The sequence below is a fragment of the Citrus sinensis genome, chromosome 2, assembly GCF_022201045.2.
Source record: "Citrus sinensis cultivar Valencia sweet orange chromosome 2, DVS_A1.0, whole genome shotgun sequence".
Classification (NCBI taxonomy): Eukaryota; Viridiplantae; Streptophyta; class Magnoliopsida; order Sapindales; family Rutaceae; genus Citrus; species Citrus sinensis.
The window spans coordinates 23,441,233-23,460,090 of record NC_068557.1 but is presented as its reverse complement, the minus strand read 5'-3'; the positions used below and the strand labels follow the sequence as shown (position 1 = coordinate 23,460,090).

The following is an 18,858-nucleotide window of genomic DNA, read 5'->3' as shown; positions in this document are numbered from 1 at the left end:
ATTTGCAATGAGAACATCAATAGAAAATATTCTGCAAATACTACCGAAGAAGAAGAAGAAGAAGAAGAAGAGGGTTACAAGAAAAAAGATAATGGCAATTATATTAAAAAAAATATCACACATACTTTGTGCTCATTTTATTTTTTTTTGTAGTCAAAATTTTTTCCCCAAAAATATTGAATTGATTCCCTCATTGTTCATCTAAATATTGATTAAAGTTTTGAAAATAAATATTTTAGGACTTAAGGCAAGAGAATTATGCATTGAATGATGAGTGTGCTATATGAATATTGAAAGTAATTATGTTATATTCACTTACAATAAAATATCTTTAAAAGTAATTCACATGATGAGTATTTTTTGTAATATAAATTTTTATTAAAATTAGAGTGTTCAAAATAATTTTTAAAGCGTAAGTAGTCCCACCCTTAAGCAAAATATTAAATTTCATTTGAACAAAAGCAATTTTTTTCCTCTTTTTGTTTTTGTTTTGGGCTTATTCAGTTACAGAGGTTTTGGTAAATCTGCTTTGGCAATCAAATAGAGATATACAAACTACAAAGAAATGAAAAATCTTGAAGGAATTAGCTGTACATTTCCACATCACTCGACTTGTCAACCAGCTGCCTTTGAACTGTAATGAAAACTCAGCAACTAGTGGAATATTACTGTAGATTCAAGAGTTCAAACTCTTAACTCTCTTAGTTATCCAAAAGCACTTTTCTCCAAAGTCACAGAAGTCATAAGTGATTCCCATAGAAAAGCACTTCCCACCATCCCATACCGGATGAGTCTTTTGTTTTCCCATTATTATTATTCGTTTTGAACTTGACAAGCATTTCGTTGACTAAGCTGCAAGCAGATACCAAGGTTTATGAAAAGGAAAATATCAAGACATCCATCATGAAAACTTCCAAGAGATTTATGGGGATTAGTTATTATAAAACATTCATCTTATCAAATTATTTTCAAAGCTGATTGTTTCAAAATCTAATCTAAGAACAAATCATTTGCGAATCTAATGCAACCCCAAACATCCCCTTGAATACAAATCCTCTCCCCAAGAGAAGCCAACATAGATTGCAACAAATTCTCAAGAGTCAAAGACACTACATATTAATAGACAAGGACCACAAACTTTTGTACTGAATCTTGTAAGGAAAAGAAAATCACTGCAATCCAGAGGCACTGCATCAGTAACTTTTGCTAGAATAATGAGGTATGCTTGATTGATGAAATATTGCCACATGGCTGATAGTCTAATTCTGAGAATCAGCTGCTTCCTTTCTCACTATCATTTTGATGAAATTGCGAACAATTGTCTTGCCCTCGGTGGTTATAATGCTCTCCGGATGAAATTGAACCCCCTGGTTATACCAGCAATAACAGTTTCAGATTACGTGCAACCAGAGAGGATGGAGAAGAATTATACTTGCAAATCGAATATTATAATTTTTGGGAGCTTATATAAGTTCTTTTAGTACTTTTTTTTTGGGGGTCGTGACAAGATGACATACAACCAATGTTGCACAAATATTCTCTTGCAGGACAACTACGGTCGACATTCATTGCCTTTTTTCAATCAGATGTTTGTCGTTCGACCACATAAGCAGGTGGGGTATCAGAGGCCTTACATGTAATATGAAGGAACTCCACAAGGTGGGGTATCAGAGGCCTTACATGTAACATGAAGGAACTCCACACCCATGCAATATCTTACTGGCATGGGGCAAAGAGTCCCAAAATCTTGTTTTAAGAATTTAAAGGACAGTCAATAAAAGAAAGCTTCAGCAAGGAAACTTAAATCAGAGTGGCACATTAAATTGGGAGAGTCAGGAAACTCAATAACCATATTACTGGATAATGAGATTTTATTTTGATTCACCCACTACCAATGTTTCACTGCAAACTAGATGGGGTGTAAGTGTAACCTGTAAGCACATAAGTTTTCATACACTGCTAGTTGGACAATGCAGAAAATTTTGAACAATCAACTTATCCATCTGCAGTTAGAACGGTTTGCTCACTGGAAGCATGAAAATACAATGGTTGGATAAGGACCGGAGGGAGGTGTCACCTACTCATTCTTAAAAAAATTTCAGATGTATGACAATTTGAATTAATTCATGATGAGGCATTGTCAGACATTTTTCTTTTTCATGCACAGAAAGACATCATTTACCAAAACGAGCACATGCTGACTCTCTTGTAATTTGATAACCAAGCTACTGAAGATAAAGAAGAGCAGAGTGAAAAAGCACAGCGTGTCTTACCTGCAGATGCTTATATTTCTTGTGACGAGCAGCCATTATCAGCCCATCTTCTGTCCATGCTGTAACTTCCAGCGCATCACTAGGAAAGCTTTCTTTCTCAATCACAAGGCTATGATATCTACCTGCTGTGAAAGGACTAGAAGAAGTACACAGATACAAATCATAACCACATTTTCAGTAGCTATTATTTATTAAAATTGAAAAATATTAAATTAGAAAAAAATGCTGCAATAATGATGACTATATGTTCGATCAGTGATAACATTCATCAAATGCACAATAGCCAGGAAACTTAGTTAGTAAAAGTGGCAAAATTGAAGGTAAGACAAAGAGGATGTAGCCAATAAGCCCATTGACTAGATGAACATTAACTAATGCTTGCAACAAAGGACAACTCTAATAGCAAGATCATAATTAGGAAGCAACTGAAACATGTTTCAATGTGCAAAACACTGAATATTGTAACAGGAAATGGACACATACTTTGATAGTCCAGCAAGCAAGCCATCCTCCCCTTTCTCATCATAATACACAAGAGAACTTTTTCCATGCATGACACCAAGCGGAGAACGCACAATCTTCCCTGGAACATGACACAGCCAAACAAAAGTTTTAAAAACCAATAGAGGAATATTTTTGCAAGCAAGAATATGTTAGATGTACAAGATTACTCAATCCATCTTCCAGTCACATTTAGAACTCTATGCAAATATGACACATTTGAAATCAACGTAATTGTACACTCAAATAAAAAACAAATATTTGACACAAGTTTAAGAGCTAGAGGACATCTTTGAAGACTCACCTCCAAAAGCCTCTCCAATGCACTGCAAACCCATACAAACACCAAACAGAGGCACAGTAGGTCCAAGTTCCAAAACAGTCTGCAATGATATTCCAGAATCTTGAGGTGTGCCTGGAGAAAAGGACACATAGAGTTTTTTATTCTTGAACAGCTCTTTTGTAAGATAACTTTCAGAGAGTCATAAAGTAAGTAATACAGAACACCATAAGTTTAATCTGTTACCCGGCCCAGGGGATATAAGCACTCCTCTAGGATTTTTCCTACAATAAGATACTAAATAGTTAACAGACATTTCATAATCTCAGAATCAGTTAATCAGATCAAGGAAGTAGCCTAGCATATTTTTTCTATTTTAAATGTTTCACAATCCTATTGATACACAAACCGTATAACGTCATCTAAGTACAAATTCTTACCGTTTTAACTCCTCCACAGTTAATTCATCATTCCGATAAACCTCAAAGTGATAACCAAGCTCGCCCATATACTTCAAAAATGTCATAGATAACTTATTAGAAGAAATAGTTTTTAACCGATTAAAGAGTAAGAGAGAAAACCAGAAAACAATTTCACAAGCAATGCGAAAACAGAAAATTTCCGTGTTTCCTACAAAACATTTCATAAGCTAACAAATTTGCATAATGGGCAAAATAATTTGCCAGGAAAACAACCATCATTTGATATTCAACAACCAGCTATGTTCACTCCAAGAAGACCTTCCAGATGGCATGTTAATAACTCAAGCACAAGTCAGTGATTTCAAGAATAGTTTAAAATCTTAGGGGGGATTGATACAATCCCCTGTCAGATTGCCTATATAAGTAACCTTACATAAATACTAGTTCCGTCAGACTATTAACAAGGGCTTTTTTTTTTCTCTTAAAGCTCCACCTGTATTAGCTAATTAATAGAAAAACTAGGAGAAGAACACATCTACTTTTTCTATAGCTTGCCTTAGTTAATGTTGTTGGACATTAGTATCTATACGAATCATCAAACACTTTACTTTTAATCATGCCATCTCCAAAATTTTCAAATTCAAATTCTTGCAGCATACCACCAATAACAGATCTTTAAAAAAAAATTCAATTTCACTGACATTCTAAAACATTTACTTTCATTTTGGTTAGACACAAGTAGGACTGCGATGAATCTGGCGAATGAGAATAACAATAACAATGAATCAAAAGAAAAAAAAAATCAAATATAGAAATCAAGAAACAAAAAAGAGAGCAACAAACCTGGCAGAGATTGTAAGTGAAACTATCATAATTATCAATAACAATGATGGGATTTTTATTATTCTTGCTCTTCTTATCATCCAAATATAAAGACTTCGAAATGGGTACTGCCTCTGCCACAGCCATTGACAACTTTACAGCCCCATTTCCCTTCTTAGCCCCCAACCTCAGCCCTGCAATAATAGAAACCAACAACCTTATCCATAACCCAAAAAAAAAAAAAAAAAAAAAAAAAGAAACGAAAAGAGCGAAATCTCAATTAAGTATTAAAGAAAATAATAACCTGGAGAAGGCTCAGGGATTGCAGAGAGACGATTGGGTCGAAACCGTTGAGAGGGTTTTAAAGAGAGAGACGGTTTTGTTTGAATGAGAGTTGACTGCGAAACCATTGCCGCCATTGTTGCTAGAGAGGAGAGAGCGAGACTGAGAATATGAAACTAAGGCGCTTTTTAACTTCAAAGACAACAAAAAACTGAGCAACTGTGCGATTGCTTCAGTTACTTCTTATATATATATATTATCCATTGGGAGTGAGATTGAAAACGGTTCGTTTTTTTGTTCTTGTTTTTTTTTTCATAAACTTATATTTAACTTTACAACATAATATTGGACCAAAAAAAAAAATTAAAAATTTACAACATAATATAAATTTACATTCAAAGCTTTATTTTACCAAAACTTAAATAAATATCTTATACATCTACAATCAAAATCCAACGTGTCAAACTTAAAAGTATACAACTAAAATTCAGCATTAAAAAAATTAAAGAAAGATTCCTGCAGACTTAAAATCTTTTACATTAAAATTGGAAAGGAAACAAAAAAAAAAAAGTACCGACCAAGTTCTGCTTTTCAATTGAAAAAGCAAAAAGGGAAAGTTTGCATTCAAGCTTCATGCTGACAGACACAGTGCCCCCAATCATTATGGGCACGCCCACATGCATCACGTGCAATATTTATTGTACAATTTTTATTATTAGTAGTAGCAAATTTTTATTTTTATTTATTTATTTTATTATGCCGTATTTGACTTATCAAAGTTATTATTTATAACGGAAAATTTTTGACAAAAAATGTAGCATACACATGATGTATTGTTGTAAATTTACATTCATTTAATTTTCATTCTTTAACCTATTTAAAATTTAGAATGCAATCTCTTTGTAGAGCTAGCAAAATAGGTCACAATCAGTATTTGTGTCGTTTCAAATTTAGACTAACGCAAATATAACCTATTTAATAATCATGTCAAAATATTAACTTTAACTAACATAAAAAATAAATGAATTACCCAATAATTATTTAATACTATATAGTTAACAAGATTTACATCAAATATTTGCACCACATATATAATATATTACAAAATATATACATCTACTAGAATGTTATGTATTTATAGTATTGAAGTTTTAATTATATAAATGTAAATAATATTATATATCCATATTATAAAGTATAGATGTATACCAATATTTTATCCATTTGCATTATTAAAGTTTTAAATCTATATATAATTTTAAAAACAAAACACTATGTATACATTCACCTTCCAAAGGAAAGAGAGAGAGAGAGAGAGAGAATCATGTCTAACATTTGAGTTTTAATAATGAGAACATAAAAATTGACTTTAAATATAAAATATAATTGTGTTATTAATCGGGTAAATAGGTCAAAAATTTCAATATAACGCAACAAAAAAAATCATGTCGATCTGGACCCAACCCATTTAATAATCGTGTCAAATTTGATGATTCATACCCATTTAATAATCGTGTTAGGTAATTGAGTTGTGTCAAATTTTACAAACTCTGCCTCTTTGCTAGTGGGAAGAGACTTGGATTACTCTCACTCCACCATCCGCCTCACCAAAGAGAGAAATTTACACCAATAGCCATAAAAATTTTGGCTTTTTGCATCTTAACTCCCCAAACAAATTTATATCAACATTAGCCATAAAAGAACCTTTGAGACCAAAATACCCCTCTCTCTCATCTCTCCCCCACATCTCTCCCAAACCGAACAAACTCCCATCATCGGCGGTAACATCAGCCCTCGTCGGCGGCGGCTTCATCCCTCATCGGCGTCCGATCTACCATCTATAGTCTTCAACAAAACCTAAGTTAACTATTTTATTTATTTTCATTAATACATAGTGGTATGAGTTATTTTCTGAACTTGCTCGAGAGTTTCAGTGAACTGCAAGTCGTGGGTGAATTTGGCGACAGGTTCCCTGTCGTGTGAAGCTTCGTGCGACAGGCAGCCTGTCGCCAGATTCACCCACAACTGGCAGTTCACTGAAACTCTCGAGCAAGTTCAGAAAATGACTCATACCACTATGTGATGCCGATTAGTGTTGGATCCGGATAGATTATGATCGGATTTCATTTTTATCGTTGCCTTTTGTCATCGCCGTTGGTTGATGATTCAAGAGTGGAAAGCTGTCTTTAGTTTGACGAAAGAGGAGAAAAAAAGTTGCTTTTGGTTTGTAAAGAAGGGTAATTTGAGGAGAAAAGCGTGTGTTTGGCTAATGTTGATAGAAAAAAGTTGAGAGGGTTAATTGTGAAAATAGCAAAAGTTTTATGATTATTTTTATAAATTTCCCCACCAAAGATTTTCTTTCTTTTTATTCTAAGTTACACCAAAGACTCTTTGAAATAGACATTGTTGAGTCAATTATATCATTCACTTGTAATATTCACTCCACCCATAGATTTTTTTTTTTTTTCTCTTTCAAGCGGTTGAAGGTTTTGACAATTACAGGCTCCTTTGCTGTGAATATATAACGCATGTATAATATTAAAAAGCTGTAAGAAGAAAATTCAAAATAATGTAGTCCTTCTTGACGACTAATTAACACAAAGCCACCAGCTATTGGTTATTTGAATTTATGGCGGAATCACACTGTGTTGTTTTTCTTCCTATGTGCTCCGGTCGGGCGCCGCCACTATTTGACCAGTAATAAATGGCCGCAGTTCGCTTCTCCTTGGACGTTGCAACAACTAATAAGAAGGGTCAAAATTCATTTTCAATGATTTTAATTTTTCACATACGTGAAAACAATGATTTTATTTTCCTCATTTTGATCATTTCAATGAAGAATTTGACGAGCACACGCACTGTTCTTCTTCATCCAATCCGAACTCATAAGTTTTGAAAACAACAATCAAATTTAGACAACTTTTCTATCAGCAGCCTTGGTTAGTATAAGCTGACATCTCATGGGTAAAATTGAAGTTAACTGGCTGTCTGGCTGGCTTCAGGAATTGCAATACTTAGAATTTACGTAAGTGATATCATACAAGGATCAAGATTTCTAATAGTTTGAAATTTTTCTGATTTGAAATTGATCTGGAATTTTTTTGTGAGTAAGAACTAAAAAGCTCATGTCACCATCAGATTTGAGCAAATTATTAAGTTAGCTCCGCTGTTGTGACTGGAATTTAATTCAAGGGTTTTTTCTTTTTTAAATGATCGATTATATTGTATGCAATCCAACCGTCAACGGATTGTAGATACGCCAAATTATTGAAGATTAATTTGAGCTGCCTGAAATTTGTGTTTTTGGTTTTAATTATTGGTTATTCACCTAACGTTTTGACTTTTTTTTTTTTCTTTTTTACTTGTTTCACTAATACACGATTATTAAAAACATTGGAGGCGGCGGCAGTAGTTGTCCGACTCTAAGAAATATTGGTCAATTGGTTAATAAGATACCGGATAATCTTTGACAAATTTAGGTCATGTTTGGTATTAATGCAATACGACTTTTGAGGTACAGTTGATATAAAGAGAAAGCTGTAATTCTGAAATAAGAGTTTATAATACGTAATAAGTATAATTTTTAAATAATAATTTTGATAAAAAATAAGATGTTATAAATTTTCATTATGTAAATGTGAGATAAAATTATTTTGATTTTCAAATTACATGTATTTATCAAATACTTTAGTGTTATAATTTAAAAAAACTATAGTTATCCAACTGCAATACCAAACAAAATATTATTGTGCGACTTTAAAATATTTTTTTTATATGAAGTCATGTCACAATTTTGAGGGTCGAGATATAAATTCATATATATTTAATTATGGCTTGTGAATTGTTTGTTTCCATGAATTTAATTATACTTCGAAAACAAAAATGGCCATGACATTTCATTATTGTTAATATTGTCATGAAATTTATCATATGGAAGATGGATTATTCATCACTTATTAGTGTGATTGCTTCTCATAACTTTCAAATTCTAGCCAAGATTTGAAGCTAGTAATTAAAACAAGAATTTTTAGAAAATAGGCAAAGTCAAGTCAGTTGTGCAAGGTATACCATTCACCTTTTTATAAGCACAAGAAAATACCTTCTTTTCTGGCACCAATTTTTATAATATCATCACTGATTTTGAGTGAATACATTTATGTTTTTTTTTTTTGTCTTTTTTAATCAACATAAACATTGATTTCACATAATTCCAAATAGAATATGTGTGTGTGGGTGTATATAATATAATACAATAACTGAATAACACATCCGCAGCACTCAACAGTCATCTATTATAATAATCAATTAGACTATTTTGACCGAATACTGAAAACAGTGTCTGCATAAATATTAAAAACTGTAACAAATTTTGGGAAAAGTGGGAGAGTGGATTTGGAAGAATGTTTATTCGTATCCGAGAAATTATCTTTATACCATCTATATTTTATCGGGTAAAATTCTGTTTAGTCTTTATATTTTGATATTAGTACTTATTTAGTCTTTATATTTTAAAAATACCTCAAAACATTATTACCGTTAAGTGTTGACACTTGACACACTTACTGTTACTTTTTGTTCTTTTTGACTTACTTTTACAATATTATCCTTGTACAATAATATTTATTCTTTATTGAAAATTAATAAAAAATTAAATTATCAAATTAACCCAAAAAAGTAAAATAGAAACAAAAAAATTTATATTAATTTTTTGGAATACTCCATGAGGAGTTAATATATATATTTTTATTAATGTCCAAAAAATTAATAATTAATTTTTTAAAATTTTTTCTTACATAACTTCCACAAAGATTAATATATATTTTCTTTGTTTTCATTTTTTGGGTTAAATTGGCAATTTTATTTTTTATTAATGTAAAAAAAATTACAAAAAAGTAATATTGTAAACGTAAGTTAACAGGAATATAAAGTAACGGTAGGCTGTCAATAGTTAAACGACAATGATGTTTTGAAGCATTTTAAAAAAATATAAGGAATAAACAAACACTAACCTTAAAATATAGGGACTAAATAAGCTTTTACCCATATTTTATCATATGTATTATAAAATTTTGATATAATTTTTGCACTACTTTTGTTTTAAGCTTATATTAGTCAATTACTTTAACAATAAAAATTACTGTTTTACCCCTAATTAAATTAAAAAGCTATTTTATTCTTTAAAAATTAAAAAAATTATGATTACAAAAATACCCCTAAATTTATTAACATAAATAAATCTCAAATCCTATATGTTAATTTTTTATAATTATAATTTAATTTGAAAAATTATCACATTGATTTCTTTTGTGATTATAATTTCATTCAATTTGAATAGGGAAGTTTCTTAGTATTAATTATAGAGAAGTTTAAAATAATTATATGATGTTTTTCTCTTCATGTTAATTTTTGTAACTTCCCTATTCTTAATTTAGTTACAAAAATAAAATGAAATTATAATTACAAGATGTTAATTTTTTTAATTATAACTTTATTTAAAAAATATCGTCATAGATTTTGAGCTTTATTTATTTTATTGAATTTAGTGGTATTTTTGTAAATATAATTTTTTATTTTAAAAAATTTTGTAGAACAAGATAATGTTTTAAGTCATTTGAGGATAAAATTGTTATTTTTAGTGTCAAAGTGATTGATTGATAAAAACTTAAAAACTAAGACAGTACAAAGAATATGTCGAAATTTTGTAGTGGTTAGATGTAGAGTGCAAAATAATTCCCCTTCAAATGCCTTTGAAAAAAATAATTAAAAAAAATCAGTTTTCTAGTTGAAACCAAAACTTAATTGGGCCAGCCCGTGGCCTTGTACTTTGTTTGGTCCATCTAATAGATAATTAATTTAGTGAATACTTTTTGTTTGGTTATCAAATATTGAATAGTTATTATGTTATAAACAAATTCGCATGTCATAAAACTCAGAATACGAATCCAATTAGAAAACTAGTAACACAAATTCAACGTAATTAATATTTATGTGATTTTAGGCTAATTCAAATCCGCTAACTTTATGTTGTGCTTGTGTTTATATAGCAATTCATAAAATAGAGCTATTTATTATACTTTAAAATACACTTACTTTGAACACCTTTTTATATATTTACACGCTGAAATGTACTCAAAATGCAATCGCATTCGCAAGTAAAATTATTTTTCAAATTTTATTAATGTGGGAAGAAACTTCTATAGAATAAAGCTGTGGGGGACCAAAATTGCACACAAATTTAGGAAATTTTGCCCCAATATCTGAGTGCTCATTAATGAAATTTTATAATGTGGCATGGGCAGATACTCTCCAGAGTCGGGAGACCACCCTATAAGAGAATCAATACCAGCGATAAAAAGTTTTGGAAGGCTCTTCTAAATGAGATAGTAATTTTCCCTCTTCAATATTAATGATTGGCTTTTTTCCGTAATATTATACTATTATTTATCATTATTATTGAAAAAAAGAAAAATATTTAACTATACTATTAAAAGGGTAAAATTTCACTTGGTTTCTATATTTTAAGATTGGTGCTCATTGAAAATTGTTGTATATATATTTATTTTATTTATTAGATTAATTTTATAATTTAATTTTTATTAATATAAAAAAAATACTATTGTAAAAGAGTATCATTGCAAAGTAAATAAAAAGTAACCGTGAGGGTATCACTAATTTAATAATTAAGATATTTTGAGATATTTTTCAAAGTATAGGGATTAAACGGGTATTTAAACTCGAAATCTATGAACTAAATGTGTTTTTACTCTTATTGAAAAAACAGAAAGTAGTTAAGTTTAATGAAAAAAGAATTTATTAAAATAATATAAATTTATTTCTATTTAAAGTATTTTTTGGAGAGAGCTTATTTTTAGTCTCTTCTATTTGCCACATAAATAAATAAACATATAAGCATTTGAATTTTGAAAAGTAAAATCGGATAAGTTTTTTGGTGTGCTCTGAGACCATAACCAAAAAAGAGATAGATTATATATGAAAACTCCACAAATTTGTGCTGGTTTTTGCAATTTTGATGATGGGGATCTAATTATTTTTATTTCTATCAACTTAATATACATCCAGGCTAATCTAATTTGATCCTAGTGTTAAACATAAACGATAATAGACATTTTAACAAAAGAAGTATAGGAAGATTTGAAACAATCACATTTCTTATAGAAACTAACCACATTTCTTATAAAGAGACAGGCCACGTCCCTGTAATAAAGATCAAATTTCTTTTTATTTTATATATATTAGGTTAAATAAGATAGTTAAAGAAAAATCTTCCTAAATTATTTGTATTACTAAAATACCAAGTTACATATATCCTTAAAATAAGTTAACATCAATAGTGGATCATGTTTAACGCTTGTCATCTCTCCAAATTTTTAATTTGGTGGTTCTCTCTTTCTAAACCCTGTTAAAAATTCTCAATTCCCAATTTCCACTTATTTATTTTTTAGCTTCTTTATTTATTTTTCAATTGATAGTTTGAATTATTTTTGGATTTTGATAATTGATTACGATGAATGTTGCTTGTATCCTTTTTTTTCTTAATTTTTCATTGTAACTGATTGGAGTCTAACCTCTATAAACAATAGTTTATACATTTATACATAAAAATAAAAACAACTATTTTCCTTGCTTGCGCTTTTGAATTTTTTTTTTTTGGTTCATTATGTTAATAAATACTTACTAAAATTAGAAGATTTTGATATTTTTTTTTTGTAGTAAATTCTTTGGCCCATATACCCAAAGTTTAATTTTCTCTCTATCTTATGATTAACTATTTTGAAAATAAGTTTAGCTGTATATCAATGATAAGGATGGACATATGGATGACTTACGTGCTTACTACATGTAAGTTTTTCTGCAATCTTAATTAATCAACTTAGGTCCAATTTGATAATACTGTAATTTTTAAAATAATTGTTGTTAGTTGTGTTATACAAATAATCAGCTGTGAAGAGAATCAATCAAATGTTTGGTAAAATTTATTTTTAAAGGTACTATAAGTTTTAAAAAGTCCTCTTATATATTTAGTAAATCTTATAATTAAATTTATTGATGTAAGAATACAAAGAATTGAATTGGGCATAATATTGAATAAAATTTATTTACATATTTGTAAACATGTATATGAAATGCTTTTTTTATTGTGCATATATAATAATTGATAAAAAATAAATATTTAATAAACTATTAATTTTATTTTTTATTTTGTTATCCCATTATTTGGTTATAATAATAATAATAATAATAATAATAATAATAATAATAATAATAATCTCTATAAAGTTAACAATTTTATTTCATTAATTAATAAGGATAATTTAAAATTTTTATATGGAATTGTATTAATTATAAAAGTGATTTTCAAAATTAGATTTTCAAAAGTTATTATTCTTCCCCAGTTTTCAAAATATGCATTGAGTGATTTTATCAAAAATAATTTTTTAAAAAACTTTACCAAACACTAAAATTATCTTTTAATTTTTTCAAAATCATTTTCATGTCCCCGAAAAGTAACTCCAAATGGACTCTTAACAAATATCAGTAACGTTATATTCACTTAGTTTGTATCTTAACTGATGTGGCAAATAATGTGTCATTATCTTATTGGTTCAATTGATAGATAATTATGAAGTTTTATCATTCTTAATTTAAATAATGAGTTTTTATTAGTGACATGTCAATTAAAAAACAAACGCGACCTAAGTATTCCAACTAAATATCCATAAAATCACTTAAAATATATTATTAACAAATGAATATTGGTTTAAGAATCTTAAAAGACTCACACGTAAGATACCATTATGCTATTGCATATTGATCACACAATGAATCAGAGTACTAGATGATTTAGACTCCTGATAAACAGTTATTAAGTTTTTTTTAAAAATTACTTAAAAAGAAAAAAGAAACTTCGAAAATGATAGGATTAGCTCACATGCATGAACTCCTCAGCAAAAGTGACTAACCCGAAACTAAACGGGAAGCGAGTGTAAACACGAGGAAACTGGACGATATTAAATTTATATCCCGAAAATACCCTTACAATTTACAGAATATTTCGTTGTGGTCCGGTACACACTAAACTCAATTAAGCTCGCAACAAAACGAGTTATTGGAAATTGTAGGCGCAGCCACCATTTAAGACTCACAAGCGAACTCATCAGTGCTACGGCACATTACGTGATGCGTGTTCAATAAGCCAAACCCTAGATCTCTCTAAGATCTCAGATCTCCTCAATTCCACTTCCAATTTCGTTTTTTCTTTTTAATTAAACACAGATCTATCTCTACACTGCACATTGTTATGATAATATTGACGTCGAACTAATCGGAAAAAACAAAGTTAGAATTTTTTCTTTTTTTGTTTGTATGTGCGTGCTTAATTATTAGTTTTAAAAAAATGGCAATGCCTGAGAAAATGCAGCAGTTGCCGGCGGACGACCCGTTTGTGATGTGGTTACGGGGCGAGTTTGCGGCGGCGAATGCGATCATCGACACGCTGTGTCATCACCTGCGGGTGATTGGCGAGCCAGGGGAGTACGATTTCGCCATTAACTGCATTCAGCAAAGGAGGTGCAATTGGAACTCGGTGCTTCATTTGCAGCAGTACTTTTCTGTTAGTGAGGTAATGTTGGCTTTGCAACAAGTCGCTTGGAGGAAACAGCAGAGGTCTTTTGATCATCATCATCATCATCAGCAACAGCATCATCTTAATAGAACTAAGAGATCTGCTTTTGTTAAGAAGGATTTTCATAATAATAATAATAACAACAATCATGCCTTTGATTCCAATTCGTCAGCTTTCGATGATAAAAAAGGTAACTTTTTTCTTTTATTTTTTTTCCTCTTTTGTTGCCATATATGTATTGGTACGTTTTCTCTAATTAGAAAACTGGATTTTGTTCTGGTTGGTGGTTATTTAGCTTGTGGGCACATATGGAAAGTACATCAATTAATATTTATGTACATATAGCAAGTATTGGACACATTTTTGGAGGACATATTGTTATTTCATTGTGTGTGTATTGGAGCAGATGTTGTTATGAAAGCTCATGATGATGGAAGCGCAAAGAGTTTAGGAAATTCAGAAATCACCCAGGTTGGTGATGCCGAACCTAAAGCTGAGGCATTGGATGATGGATGCACACCAGGCCTTAAAGGTATGCCCTTTTCTTTTTGGCTTGGGAGTTGGGGGGTGGGGTGATTCTGCTTGTTAGATGGTTCTTTACAATTTGCGTTTAAAGTTTAATTGCCATTTTGTTTGGATCTAAATGATAAATTGGACAATTATCTTCCATGATTGGGCACTAAACAGCTGCTAGTTTGTGTACTTGTACAATGTGAAAATTGACTGTTGTTGGGCACAACGGTTTGATGTTTAACTTGTGTTATTTTTGTACTTACTTGGATTCTGTATTTATGGTTCCCCTAGAGAATGATTCACAATCCGTCCAAAGTCAGAACGAGAAGCAGAATCAATCTATGGCTGCAAAATCTTTTGTTGGTACAGAGATGGTGGATGGCAAGATGGTAATGCAAATTGATTCATGTATTGTATATAATGTTATTGTTTCTCTTGCTTCTTCCCCTTTTAACATCTGCATGTTTTCATCTCAAGGTAAACGTGGTCGACGGACTGAAATTGTATGAAGAAGTAAGTGGTAATTCAGAAGTTTCAAAACTGGTTTCATTGGTTAATGATTTGAGAACTGCAGGGAAAAGAGGACAAATTCAAGGCAAGTTCACTGCTTTTTTCAATTTTTTTTCTTTTACAAATCCGAGTATCCCTTTCTCTCTAGAGGTCTTTGCACTTTCCCAGAACTGTATATGATCCTCAAAAAGTTCTTTTTTTACTTGGAAACATTTAGTGCACCTTATATTAGATAACTTTTGTCTGTTTTCTGTTATTGGATTTTAACCCCCAATGCCTGGCCCTGGAGTGATTATTAGGGTTTTCAGAGTATATATATACAATGTTACCCTAAATGATAATTGTTGAGACACTGAATAGGAAATTCACTGTTCTTCTACTTTATTCTTATTAACAAAGTTATTTGTTTCTTATTAAAGATGAATGTTGCTTCCTTTGAATAATGGGTTACCATGGTCAAATGATTCTTCTGATGTATAAGGATATGTCCATCTTTGGGCAGCACAACAAAGAAAATACTTTTTCATAAGGCTTTTAGCTTGATTTTTAGTCTCTTTTGATTACCATTTTGGGCTTTAATCAGTATCATAGGTGTACAAACCATGTGAGCCAATCTATTTTGCTTAAGCTTAGAGTGTCCACTCTGATGGAGCATGTCCTTCCATGTTTAAGTGCTATATATCTGTAGTATTTACTCATGAAACGTTCTGGGATTCTGTTTCAACACCTTTGCTGCCTGCGCCTTAGGTTTGCAAGTTTCTTCTTAGTATCAAGAGAAGGGAAGTCAATTTAGGTGTATTTACTACAGTCTACTGACAGTTTGTTATTAAGAGTTTTCCTAATAATTTTACTGGGGAGAAATCTAGGGTTGAAATTCAATGGTATGGCCATCATTGTGCTAGTGTTGGAAATACCGTTTAATATATGTCAGTAATTTGTCACTTTTGCAGAATCCTAAAGCTGTTTGTCGTGTATGCAGTGTGCGCCCGCAAAATCCAGAGCTAAATCTTGAAAGTGCTACAATTGTTGCTCCTACAGTTATTTTTAATATTAAAACTTTAGCATTGATCATAAACTGTTGCAAAGTTCAAGATGTGCTCATGTGAGTGACAAGCAGCCTGCAGTTGAGCTGATGCTTGTGTGTGTTAGTTTCTATGATTTCATCTATTTTTACACAATATTATGAACAGCTTTCTCTGAAGCCTTGTAATGTGTGTCAAATTGTAAAAGTATGTAGTACTTGAATGTTAATAATTGCCTAATTTTTGTTCAACAAGAAACAGGTCCGGCATATGTGGTCTCAAAGAGGCCCATAAGGGGACATGGAAGAGAGGTGATTCAACTGGGCCTCCCTATTGTAGATGGCCCTCCTGAAGATGAAATTGCAGCAGGGACCTCGAGAGGCAAGTTCCAGTTCTGGATTAATTCAAAAAGTACTTTGTTTATGTTCCTTTTTCGTTTCTGAATAACGAAGAATTGCTAACCTTGTTTTGCACTTATAAATCAACTTTTTAGACCGGAGAATAGAACCCATACCTTCCTTGCTTCAAGATGTTATTGACCGGTTAGTTGGCTTGCAAATCATGACAGTGAAGCCGGACTCTTGCATCGTTGATGTCTTTAATGAGGTTTTGTAATTTTGATATTGTGCTTAATGATTTAAGATAAATGTAAAAAGTGAGAGAAGCTAAGTTTGTGATGATTCTGCAGGGTGATCACTCACAGCCTCACATTTCACCATCTTGGTTTGGAAGGCCTGTTTGTATCCTGTTCCTGACTGAGTGCGACATGACATTTGGCAGAATGATCGGAATAGACCATCCTGGTGATTATAGAGGCACTCTCAGGCTTTCTGTTGCTCCCGGGTATTTGTTAACTTCCCTTTCTCTCTGAGTTTCTCTGCTTGTTGCTGTTTGTAAATATTGGCATCAATATTCATTCTCTAGAAAATGCCACCCTAGTTTTTGATCTTTTTGTGGCGTGCGTCAAACTTGGCAAATATCTGGAAGTAGGTTAATTGTCAAGTATTTAGTCATAGTCATAACAGAAGCTGATAGACTGATAGTCCCAATGAACTGGTCTGAGGTGCCATATCTTATACAGTGGCCTTCTGGAAACCATTTTTCAGTGATGTTACTAACTCATGGCCCAAAAATACGACTGCTTTATTCTGCTGTCTGAAAAACTTGAAATAATCAGCCAATGTACTAACAAATAATCAGATATACTGAAAGGAGGTTTTTCCTAATCGGGACCTCCTCAGACGGTATCTATACCGGCTTTATCATTATCCTTCTTCATCACAATACCGAGCTCCTCTAGGTGCTTTAAAATTGTCCTTAATATGAACGAATGCAGTGCGCGCTATAAGCAACACATTAGAATTTATTTTCTGATCTGTTAGATTTATTTTTTATTTTTTGAGATTCCCCTTTAAGGTTTGACATTTGTGGTATTCTCTCAATTTTGTGAGAACACAGATCTCTGCTTGTGATGCAAGGAAAATCTGCAGATATTGCTAAGCATGCAATTTCTTCCATTCGAAAACAACGAATTCTTGTTACCTTTACTAAGTCTCAACCAAAGAAACTGACACCTACTGATGGCCAGCGTCTTGCTTCACCTGGAATAGCCCCATCACCCCACTGGGGTCTGCCACCTGGTAGACCTCCGAATCATATACGCCATCCTACTGGCCCCAAGCATTTTGCACCAATTCCAACAACTGGCGTACTGCCAGCTCCAGCAATTAGGGCACAAATTCCACCAACGAATGGTGTTCCGCCCATTTTTGTTAGCCCACCAGTTACCCCGGCAATGCCTTTTCCTGCACCGGTTCCCATCCCACCTGGTTCAACAGGATGGACTGCAGCACCACCAAGGCATACTCCTCCTCCTCCACCTCGCCTTCCTGTCCCTGGAACCGGGGTTTTCCTTCCTCCACCAGGTTCTGGTGGTTCATCATCTCCTCGACAAGTATCAAGTGCTGCAACTGAGCACTTAATCCCAGAAATGGGTTCCCAAGCAGAGAAAGAAAATGGTTCAGGGAAATCTAATCATGAGACAAATGCTCCAAAAGAGAAATTGGTTGGGGAAACACAAGGGCAAGGCTGCAATGGTAGTGTGGACGGAACTGGTAGTGTTAAAGCAGTGATGAAAGAAGAAAACCAACATCAAAGTGTCGAAGATACTAGTGTAGCAGGCAAGGATAGCTAGTGCAGTTTAAAGAAGGGAAGAGGGAGCGGACTGTTAAATTGGTTGAGGGGAGAGGAAAAGGATAGGCTGAAGATTGCAAATGAGTTTGAAGCAAATGTAAAAAGCGGCTGAAAATTCAGGACTTTTGACATTTACATATTCTACCACTACTGTCATCAATCATGGCTCATGGGACAAAGATGGGAGGAGTAACTAGTCGGTTCTTTTTGCAAAATCCATTGTTCCTTTTATCTTTGTGGCTGTCACGTATTATACATATAATACATATACACACGTGAACTCTTTCTTACACTTGGTGGAAAACTCATTCTTAATTTAGTTGTTGCTCATTTTTCTCCCAGATAAAAGTTTTGTTGGCGAAGGACTGATTTTTTGTTTATTAAGTAATTCACTTTC

General features: G+C 32.0%; 2 protein-coding genes across 2 annotated transcripts; one reads left to right on the top strand and one right to left on the bottom strand.

Moving 5' to 3' along the window:
* Positions 1–901: 901 nt before the first annotated feature.
* Positions 902–4,897, bottom strand: LOC102617249 (anthranilate synthase beta subunit 2, chloroplastic-like). The gene is made up of 8 exons (XM_006469235.4): positions 4,603–4,897; positions 4,320–4,492; positions 3,495–3,565; positions 3,301–3,338; positions 3,079–3,189; positions 2,757–2,856; positions 2,274–2,409; positions 902–1,367 (listed from the first exon to the last, which is right to left on the bottom strand). The coding sequence occupies exons 1-8, from the start codon at positions 4,715–4,717 to the stop codon at positions 1,260–1,262; spliced, it is 852 nt and encodes a 283-aa protein (XP_006469298.1). The 5' UTR covers positions 4,718–4,897; the 3' UTR covers positions 902–1,259.
* Positions 4,898–13,705: 8,808 nt separating this feature from the next.
* LOC102618872 (RNA demethylase ALKBH10B) lies at positions 13,706–18,791 on the top strand. The gene is made up of 8 exons (XM_006469241.3): positions 13,706–14,413; positions 14,630–14,755; positions 15,028–15,125; positions 15,214–15,331; positions 16,530–16,649; positions 16,762–16,874; positions 16,957–17,111; positions 17,727–18,791. The coding sequence occupies exons 1-8, from the start codon at positions 13,996–13,998 to the stop codon at positions 18,460–18,462; spliced, it is 1,884 nt and encodes a 627-aa protein (XP_006469304.1). The 5' UTR covers positions 13,706–13,995; the 3' UTR covers positions 18,463–18,791.
* The last annotated feature ends 67 nt before the right edge of the window (positions 18,792–18,858 follow it).

Excerpts from the sequence above, each read along its gene's own strand:
- LOC102618872 (XM_006469241.3), top strand. The coding sequence starts at position 13,996 with ATGGCAATGCCTGAGAAAATGCAGCAGTTGCCGGCGGACGACCCGTTT. Across the intron at positions 16,875-16,956 it reads TCGTTGATGTCTTTAATGAG|GGTGATCACTCACAGCCTCA; the intron begins GTTTTGTAATTT and ends ATGATTCTGCAG. Across the intron at positions 17,112-17,726 it reads AGGCTTTCTGTTGCTCCCGG|ATCTCTGCTTGTGATGCAAG; the intron begins GTATTTGTTAAC and ends GTGAGAACACAG.
- LOC102617249 (XM_006469235.4), bottom strand. The coding sequence starts at position 4,717 with ATGGCGGCAATGGTTTCGCAGTCAACTCTCATTCAAACAAAACCGTCT. Across the intron at positions 4,493-4,602 it reads AATCCCTGAGCCTTCTCCAG|GGCTGAGGTTGGGGGCTAAG; the intron begins GTTATTATTTTC and ends CTATTATTGCAG. Across the intron at positions 1,368-2,273 it reads AGAAATATAAGCATCTGCAG|GGGGTTCAATTTCATCCGGA; the intron begins GTAAGACACGCT and ends TGGTATAACCAG.